Source organism: Spizellomyces punctatus (genome assembly GCF_000182565.1).
Source record: "Spizellomyces punctatus DAOM BR117 chromosome Unknown supercont1.1, whole genome shotgun sequence".
In the NCBI taxonomy this organism is placed as follows: Eukaryota; Fungi; Chytridiomycota; class Chytridiomycetes; order Spizellomycetales; family Spizellomycetaceae; genus Spizellomyces; species Spizellomyces punctatus.
In genome coordinates, this window is record NW_015971537.1 from 1,484,584 (window position 1) to 1,495,067 (window position 10,484).

At 47.0% G+C, this 10,484-nt stretch overlaps 1 protein-coding gene and 1 non-coding gene across 2 annotated transcripts; both read left to right on the forward strand.

Moving 5' to 3' along the window:
* The first annotated feature begins 52 nt into the window (after positions 1-52).
* Positions 53-1,906, forward strand: SPPG_00563 (uncharacterized protein). Its single transcript, XM_016748891.1, has 8 exons — positions 53-151; positions 219-407; positions 466-889; positions 961-1,053; positions 1,111-1,182; positions 1,242-1,396; positions 1,468-1,566; positions 1,637-1,906. The coding sequence occupies exons 1-8, from the start codon at positions 90-92 to the stop codon at positions 1,761-1,763; spliced, it is 1,221 nt and encodes a 406-aa protein (XP_016612903.1). The 5' UTR covers positions 53-89; the 3' UTR covers positions 1,764-1,906.
* A 5,448-nt stretch (positions 1,907-7,354) lies between these two features.
* SPPG_10019 lies at positions 7,355-7,426 on the forward strand. Its single transcript has one exon. It is a non-coding gene; the product is annotated as a tRNA-Trp (tRNA).
* Positions 7,427-10,484: the final 3,058 nt, after the last annotated feature.

The window sequence follows — 10,484 nt, forward strand, 5'->3', positions numbered from 1 at the left end:
TCATCGATCCGGACGACGCCTTCGGACATGAATTGTCCCCAGCTCTACTTCCAAACGGTTCTCTACCTGACCGCAGGAACTAAGGCGTCATGGCGCTGTTCCGAGCCGCGGGACCCACGCTGTTTGACCAGGAGGAACCAACGGTTTGCAGGTGAAGAGTCAGCTTGTTTGCCACCTACGGTACTATGGACTCATTAGATACTTGTTGCGGAGTCCAGTCGCCCACGAGCCAACGTCAAAGTTACATATGCAGACCGTCGACTTAAACGAGAGCTCTCAGCAGCACCGACACCGGAAACAGTTTTGCATTGCTTGGACAATGTGACGGAACCATCAGAGGAGGCGACTGGAGATGCCTCTGATGGTAAAATACCTCCGTTACACGCTGAAGAAAAGGATGGCGCACGGTGAGATCTACGAGGCCAAATATGTGGTAAAAAAATCATGCTGATATGATTGCTGCAGCAACAAGAAGGCTCGATTGCAAGGCTGTAAACCCATAACGAGCTACTTTCCCGCGCCACAAAGGCAGGAACATTCATCTCCTGCACGATTGGGCCCTTCATTGGCGCGAGAAAAGGGCACAGCCGTCAAGGAGGACGAAAATCGACAATATCTTTCTCAACCAGATCCAGCAAGTGGAGCAAAACCCAAGCTCCCCATAACAGAGAAGAATAACACACAACAGCGAAAAGGAGGACCTTCCAAATTTTTAAGCACCAAGCCCCCGATCATAAAGTATGAACAACTGTTCCTAGATCTGGGACAAAAGGATACGGGATTAGTGACTTGTCCGGATTGCGGTATGGCCTTTTCTAAAGCGAAGGCGGAAGACGATGCTCTACATCAGAAATATCATCGAGCTGTCGTTAATGGTGTTGAATGGCCGGTAAACGCCGTTTTGTGGGAATGCTAGCGACAGGTTCCCCATACTGATTGGATATATGTTCTCGACCGTAGGGCTACAAATCAGAAACAGTGGCATGCGAGTTTGCCGACAAGTCCCAGATTATTGTTGTGACCAATACTTCTGCAAAGCAATTGAAAAGCAAGGTCAGTCATATTAGCGAATACCAGTTTAGGCGGGCAACTAGACATTCTACCGCTTAGGCAGCGGCGATTGTTTCACTTGTTAACAACGAATTGGGCTCAATCTCAACGGACGTACCTATCGGTTGCAAAGTAGGATTAGAGACTGCTTTGCTAATCCACGTCGATCACCGATTGATCAATTTTCATAGATATTCTTATATATCTCCGCAGGCAAGCGTATACAAGGATGCGTGGTAGCGGAACCAGTAAGTAGCGCTTGCAGAGTGATGCTTGCAAGCGAGACAATTGGGGATGATGGAAAGGAGATCTCTATTCAAATGAATGGTAGTGTTGCCGTCAGACGGTACGTGCAGTTACCGTTCCCTTCCTGCTACTGCATTGCCGTGTGCTGCATTAACACTTACGATACTGCAGTGATGTGACGGTCGAGGTACTGTGCGGCATCAGTCGCATATGGGTGTTGAAGAGCGAGCGACGTAAAGGAATCGCATCAAAATTGCTGGATGCCGTCAGGTACTGTATGCTCCAAGCGTTGTCGATAGTTTTTTACATGGAGGCCAGCTAAAGATAGTGTATACGTCAGAGCGAAATTTCTTTTTGGATGTGTGTTGGACAAAGGCTCCATTGCTTTTTCGCAGCCTACCGGAGCCGGCAAGGCGCTTGCTGAGCGCTATTACCGTCGTTCAGATTTCCTAGTATATGATGGTTGATGTTCTCTCATATGCCATACCAAGTTGGCCAGAAAGAGTTGTTTGCTTCCTGCTCAAACTTTGTGCATAGATAGACCTTTTTTATTGTAACGAACACTTGTACATAAATTGCATGAACATGTTTTTCATCCTGTCCTTTGCCGGTCATCATACATAGCAACTTTCTCCTCTATCGTTAACAAAATTACTTTTACTTCAAGAATGGGGTATATGGTGCGTGTTTGATCACTTACTGAAAGAGACGGCTGAATCTGGTTAAGATCTGTATGGCGAAAATGACTTTGTCCAACTTCCGTGGTTCCAAATGGCTCCTCGTTTCTGAACCTGGGTACAACGTTGTGGCTACGGCACTGTCATAGCTTCCAAGAAATATTTCAAATTTGTCGCTTGCTCCACCCACGATATCGCCTCGCACACATTGAATGGATGAACGAAGCGGACGGCTATGGTAGGCAGTCCATCGTTTTTCCGGTCCGGACTCTGCGGTTATACTTTGGAAGAGTAGACCTTGTTTTTTACACCCGTCATTTGGGTTCAGGATGAAGTCTGGTCGGGGAGTAGATAACACCAAAGTAAAATTATGGTTGTGGCCCACTTTGCTATTCGGGTCACTTGCATTAGCAGGATTTATTGGCATAATTCAATTCCTGTGCTGCAGCCACCTAGCATCGAACGTCGCTTGGAGTTGGGTTTGGCATTGGGGCTCATGATGTACGTTAAATGCCCTCAAGACATCATGGTGCCCGCTGTCAACAATCCCGTTCAATGCACCTCGCGGCGGGTATATGGGTCGCTTTCGGATGGACACCGCTATTCATTGCAGTTTCTCACTGTACCTGCTCTATAAATGAATATTCAATGATGCCACTCGTGGGGACAACGTATACTAAATGCCGAGCATGGATGGGGGACGGGTTGATATTCGGCAAGTCTGCAGTTCTGTTTGCTGCGGAAGACAGTCTCTCCCTCGTCCATTTTCTGCGTAGTGAATGCAATCGCAGTAGTATCCAGATGTTTGTCTTTCCTTTTGTCATATTCGTAACGTCAGTCATGATATCTTTTCTTTTCATCCTTTTGTCACATTTGGTTTATGACCAGTGCCAACGCAGCTACAGTCCATCTCAGCCAGGTCCTCCCTCAGCCCGAAGACATATTGGGTATAGCAGCCGCCCCAGCCAGCGCGATCTGCAGTCCATGCAACCACCCACTCAGGCCCTCCCTCCGCCCGAAGGCATCATGGGGCATATAGCAGCTGCCCCGCGCCATCGCAGCCCACAGTCCATCTCAACCACTTACTTCAAGAGCGGGGGGCCGAGGGAAGGGTGTCTTTTTATAACCGAGGGCGACTGCGCGTTTGGGGTTGGCATGCAACGTAAGCTCTTCTCTCGAGAAGACGATGACGTTCTAGTCCCTTGAGAGTAGGACCAATCGACGTTGATTCGTAGAACGTACTTACATCCCTGGCAAGGCGACCCGTTTGCGCTCATCTCCTTCTCACTGTTGTCGAGAAGATCAATCACCTAAAGGGTATAATTATCAGCTCACATTCATCACGAATGCTTAACTTTTATTCCTTTTACGTCTCATTGCGGTCGACCAGGACCCTCATTACGTGGAGAATTTTGAACAGTACCTGTTGATATGTTCCATCACTCGTACTTTTCGAATCCAGCTTGTTCTTGGTAATCAGAAGAAGCCGGACTCTATGCACCTTTGCTGGGCAGGCCACATTGGTTATGCGCAAGCTCGCATACTGACGTGTGCCTACATGTGGTGCGATCATGAAGCTTTATGGCAGGCTTAACATTGTACCATGAGGCTTATGGACAGGAAAAATGTGTTTCGTCACTATATGATGTACCTGACTGTAGTAATTCAGCAATGTTTGTCGAACATACCAAAGAAGGTTTGCTCTAGACCAAGAATGTTGGGCTTGTAGATCCTACGTGAGGCACATAACTTACAGTATCATGTCATTACCTTTGGTCCAAATGCAGATCGACCTGAGAGTCCTTGGATCCCTGCTCCACATGCTCAACGTGAAGTTACCATTCCTGATCTTGTTCTTACTTGATGGTACGAATTCGTTTGATTCCCATAACTTTATCAGTTACACCCAGAATAATTAGTTCAAGTAATTTTACAAGAGGCTTACCAATACTAACTGTCAACTAACGGTAAGTATCAATATCCTTACTTTAGCATAAGGCAGATGGGTCAATGGTAACAAGAATAGACCTTCCCCGCTTGACTTGTGCATACTACTCATATTCCCATCTTGGCAGGAACGCTAAAGCCAAAGCATGACACATATGCAAGTTGAGTTGACCTGCTGCTATCAAGAAATGCAGGGATAATGGTTTCATGAAAGGGATGCCCATTTGGCATTCACTGTAAGTACTTATGGCGGTGGTAAATTTGATAACTTTACTACTTGGCCTTGGTAGCGATACTTTACTGTATTCTTTTACAGGTGTACTGAAGAACTTTTGATGATGCCCATAAACCAGCATAGCTTCCGCAGTGGGTTTCGGAATCGTCAAGTGTTCCTATTGATTAAATTGTCATCTATCGAGTCTATGAAAATCCGCCTAAACGCACACTGGGTATATCGGTCCTATTGCCGAAACTGTTTTTGTCTCGCTACGTCTCTAATCGGGGGACACATGCAATTACTTGGCCCCGGAAGAGAACTATGTTTTCTTGGGTATACTTTCCGAGGTATACCTCTCGCTATCCGCGAAAGTCTGGATAGTATCACAAAAGCCACCATAGCTGCTGCCGCTGAGAACACCCTTCCTTTCAGTATTATTATAGTGGATAGGGTTAAGTGTCAGGCGAGAGTACAAGTTCAATTCTCATTGATCCTAGTCTTGTTCTCTCAAGCGCCGACGGGAGGGGCTTCTGCGTTCGGTGAGGCATTACTGAATAGTAGACTGTGAATCCCAAAACAACTCCAATGAGCGGATTCGAGAAAGGATTCTGTGGCAGTTCCAAACGCTGTTAAAAACGTTATCCATTCTGGGATGGGAATGCCCAACAGATCGCATATCGACTGACTGGCGCCGCGATTTTACACGCAACCGGATGTATAAAGACATCCAAGAGTAACCTGCCCAACAGCGACGGTGCACCTAGGCAACGGGACGCTTTCAGACATTGTTGGGCTCCGGTGAGAGTAGATCTGATTGAGCTGAACGAGACTTTTGCGGCTCAATCCTTACCGGTTCTCAAAGATCTCGGGCTTCGTACTCTGGCGAGGAGTATATACCTTGTGTGAGACCAGGTTGTGTGGTTTCGCGGGATATCCGGGTATCACATGCATTTTGCATAACAGTCTGGAATGTTCGTTGAATTCATCTTGTTTGAGCCGTCCCCCGCTCGAGTCAATGACAATAGAAAAGGTATCAGTGCGGGTGCTCTGGTTTCCTGTAAACTCTTTCTGGTCTGAATGGCTTTCACAAATCTTTGCACTCTACGGTTTCCAGTGGTTTAAAAATGCGTACTTTGGTAAGTATTCAAAATGACGAAGAAGAAAGTGGGTGGCCTGGATCATTGTCTCTGGAGAGCGGTTTGAATCATTGAACGATGGCTGGATGATTGGCCAGCATGAGGGCTGTATTCCAGCCGCGGATCCCGCTGCATTTTCGTTCTCACATAGCCCATGTCTGTTCATGGCTGCATTCCTCGACCGCTATCATCATCCCATTCCTGTTTACGAGCCCTTTCCTCATTTCGTGCTGTACCCCATATTTTTTTGTGCACATCTCACATGAACAGGAAATTTGAGCAAGTTTGCCGGCGTATATTAAGGGGATCAATCATCGGAGCATTTTGAGGGTTTGCCTCATAAATTAGTATTAGCATGTCGGGTCGAGTGGAGCTGACATAGACCAGGACGACGACTTGTATCTGAGCGAGGACAGTAAGCATGTCAATTGGCAATTGAGGTCATCGAGTGACCTAAGCGAGCGAATACCAGGGGGCTTCAATCCCGGATCCGCCCATACTGGCGAATGTAGACTTTTCAAGGAGAGATTAAACAGTTTCTCCTGTGCAGTTGTGCTTGTTCAATGTACGGGGATTGCTTTGGGCCAAAAACGTGAAATTTGTCTGTCACAGCTAACTCAAGCAAAAGCATAATTGGTCAGGCGAGAGATTAGACAACGTTCTCGTGTACAGTTGCACTTGTTCAGTTTACGGGAATGTCATGGCCGATTCAAAGTTGTTGGTGAAGCATAGCACTATTCCAGCCATGTGCAATTGCATGTGAATGATGAATTGCTATCGGTACCAGGGTGCGAACCAAGCAACATTACTTATTTTACTTGATTCCAAAATGTAGAAAGGACTTTTTTACCATTGGTCGCATTTATGCCGGAATTGTGTTGGTTTCCCATACGGATTGCAATTTTAATTGATACTCTTGTTATAGATATGTGCGTTACTCAATTGGTACGATTGCGTTCATTCACAGTTGTTACAAATAAGATGGCATATTCCATGGACGGTAGATTTCCCATCTTTACTGTACACCAGATTTAATGTCATAGAATTGCTTTGGGTACTCTTTGCAGGTGGACCATGTCATTCTACGCTGTCTCCGTACTCTAGACTCAGAAATTACGCATTTTGGCGACCAACCATGATGGTAGGGAACAGGCAACTGAGGAGATTAAAACCCTGCTGTTCAAGACCAGACAATGGCAAGAGATTCCAACTTAACGCTTAGATGCAAGATGGAATATGATGCATTTGCGCACGCTCACTGCCAATACAAATTGGTGTGGCCGCCACTCGGAAATTTCATCGAACGTGTCATGGATTCATGAGTGAAATGGTTGACATGGGACGGAAACTTGGATAACTCGGCGAGTTCTTAACTTGTCAAGGAAACCAGAACGGCTCTAAAAAGCCCTCGCGCCTGGCTACTAGCTTATTGTATTACTTTTCTGGTTAGCAGTCTTTTGCGCCCGCAAATTGGAGGTCAAACGCTGGGTTATCATCCTGTGATGTGCACCGGGTTCTGATCCTGCGATCTGTATTATCGCCAAATGGTGAGGTTTTCGTAGTACAGCTCGGAGCAAACGCTGGGTTATCATCCTGTGATGTGCACCGGGTTCTGATCCTGCGATCTGTATTGGAGCTCTCTCGACGCAATGTCCCCAGAGACGTTCTGTACCACTGGGACAGTATGATGGCACCAATAGAGTCATTCTAGCGCGCTGAGCCAATCGCAATCGACCCAACAATGCTCTCAATTGTATATCATGGTGTACTCTCACCGCAGGGGAGTGTATACATGGATCTCAGAGAGAAGCTACAGTTGCGCCAAGGCCGCCAGGCCTTGGCGCAATGGTAGCTGAGCAACGGTAGCAGCGGCTGGTGAGGGGACGAGTTGTTCATGCTGAGGATAGTTCATACGGGGCCTTGGCACAACGGTGGCAGTGGATGACAATGTAGGGAATATATGGGGGCCTTGGCACAACGGTAGCAGCGGCTGGTGAGGGGATGAGTTGTTCATGCTGAGGATAGTTCATACGGGGCCTTGGCACAACGGTGGCAGTGGATGACAATGTAGGGAATATATGGGGGCCTTGGCGCAACGGTAGCGCGTCTGACTCCAGATCAGAAGGTTATGTGTTCGAATCACATAGGCCTCATTTACGATCCATGATGCAGCGTTTTTTTTTTGGTTTCATTTACTCTGCAACTCGTAACAACCTATCTGCACGTTCGAGCGGGGCAGCGGTGTTGAACGCCGCAAACTTGCCAACTCTTTTGTTTAGACCTGTGGTCCATGACGGTAAGGCCATCGACACCTGGTTAACGCACGCCGCGCCGTTGAACGGTGAACAGTCCATTGTGATTCATGGCGGCATAGACCTGTGGTCCATGACGGTAAGGCCATCGACACCTGGTTAACGCACGCAACGGTGAATACATCGATACCGAGTTGTACCAACTCGTATCGATATATCCACCTGCACGCAGTTTGCGTGGAATTATGACCAAGTGGGTGGACAGACTAAAATACTAGCCATACATGGGTGAACTCACGCACGCAACGAGACCTGGAGAATACAAACAATGCATTATGCTATAAAAGTATAACTGAAATCGAATCAGTTCTCATCCTTGTCTGGTGAATAGGTCCGGTAGGAGTTGCAGATTGGAACAGGGGGGATACAGAGTCCCCAGTTACCCTGTATTCAATCGCATCAGCATCGCTACCAACAAGTTGCAACCAGGGCACATCGTAGGCATGGCTACCCACAATGTGCTGTTTTTGCAACCAGGTCACATCGTAGGCATCGCTATCCACAGTGTGTTGTTTTTGCAAATAGCTCACTTGGGTGATCAATGACCTATTGCATGATCGGTTCAAGATTGGCGCTAACCCTATCTGGTAAAGGCGGATAGTGCGCGACATTTGGGGTGGGACCGATCGGGAAAGACAATCTGGTAAAGGCAGGTATATTAGTGTGGCATTTGGGAACGATTGGTGTCGTTTACAGGTGACTAGCTACGGGGGGGACAGCTTGGACCCCCTGGCTTTTCCCAATCAGTTCCATTCCCGAGCCATCCTTTATCGATCCCCAAACAGTCCAGATAAATATCGTCAATTGTTCCAAAATGTGGGGGATCTGGGAATCCAAACTCATTTGGCTTTGATCACTTGCTTTGTTGTCGTCACTCACCATTGCTTTTGTTTGGAATTCTACATGCTTGAATCACGTAGGCCCGATTAACTGTTTGCACTTTTTGTTTGGAAGGACCTCACGCAGAACTCATTCCTTTTTTGTTTACAAAGTGGGCTGGCATCACATGGGCCTCATGAAGCAGTGCGTACTTTGCCTTTGTAGGCCTCACTCAACGGTCAACTACTGAAAGACTCGACAGCCTCCGTGCCAGACTAGACTAGAGGCAAGAGGTTAATGCTCTCGCTCTAGCCATAGATCCATGACCAGCGTTAGCAGACGAGCATTAGCGATTCATTGCCCTGCCCCAAACCCTAAACCGAATCCCAACCTGAACGCTAACCCTAACCCTAAAGCCTAATCTCAAACGCTAAACTCGAACGCTAACCCAACCCTAAACCCGTTACATTCCCCAAAATCACATGGACCTCCTCACCGATAGCGTCTCGACAGCGTCTCTTTTGCCGCTGGATTCAAAGAAATACACGAACGGCGATACTTGGAGCAGAAGACTCTGTCGCGAAGACAAGTACGCTTCGGCTCCTCGAATCCCGTAGACCTCACCATTTGCACTTTATCATTTCCTTTGAAACACTCGGCAGTCTCTAAAAAAATCTAGAGTCAGAAAGGTTGACTTGAACCACAAGAGCGACCTGCATACCCTATAGACGGGAGGGCGAGACGATGACTCTTTGTTGGATCGTTTTCAAATTACCCACAGGCTGCACCTAAAAGAGCACTTTAACCATCCCACCACTTGACTACAATTAGAGTAATTGGCGTCCTCGAGACGTTGAACTTGAGCCAATTCAGCGTTGCGGCGTTCTTCAAAATCAATCGTGCCGATTGAGAGAGTCTGAAATTTCACGTAGAAGTGGCTCGCGCAATGTAGATAAATTACAATACCTGATGCCTTCTGAGCTGTCCAACTCCTCCGCCTCATGCACCCCCATCAAAGCCTACTCAATGGTATTGATTCCTTCTTGTGTACTGAGCAGCCGAGTGTGGGATCGATCGTATTCCTTTTCGAGAATATAGATGCTGAACAGGACTCCATTCCTGTAAAGAACGAATCCGCATAAATGAATAGACATCAGCTATAACCATTGTTGCAGCATGAACAAGGTGCAGATACAAGAAGCATTGTGATGGCGCTCACCAACATTGTGCATCTTCTTTTTTGGTTTGAAACCACCACTCTTACAGAGCTAGTTCACTTCTCGCCTCCAAGATGGAGATTTCATCGCATTAATTCAATCAACTGTTGACCGCATTTCCATTAGCAATTCATAGTCATGCTTTCTGCATGATTGCCCAGCTGAGTGAGTAGCGATTGTAGCGAGGTAGCAGTGGTATATTTGAATCACTTGCAACTCGTATCAATGGATTCACGGTCAAGCTGTACGATTTGAATTATGCGTATAAATGGGTGGCCTATGAAGGACTAGCCAATACGTATTGGTCATATAGAAGCACTTGTGAGCTTGACCAAGTGAGTACTTGGAACTTGAGTTGTAGGGCCGTTTCTCACTTTCTTTGGACGACGTGGTTGAATCACACTAACCTTTCGCAACATGTCTTTCCTGTTTGGATGCACCTCCCATGAACGAGGATTGACTTTGGGGACCGACGCTTGATTTGGAACACTCGGCAGCCTCTACGAGCAAGTATTGATTCCCCACGGTCTTTTTTTGTTTGGATCTCTCGATAGCCTCCCACAGTTTACATCCCTCGACCATCACCCACGAGCAAGAATTGACTCTGGAGACCGACGATTGGATCCCTCGACAGCCTCTGACGAGCCGGGATTGAGAATGGATCTGATCGGCCCAAATAACAAAACTCTTGCCTTGTACCGGTGGCTACTGGCACCAGACATTTCCTCCTATTTGTTCGCCATTAAGGGAACACTGTGCTCATTTCCAATTACTTGTAATTGCGCTATAAGGTACATGTCATGATTCGGTAAGTTGATTGGGCTTCTTGTAATTGCCTTTGTATGGGATACATGTCAGGAGAA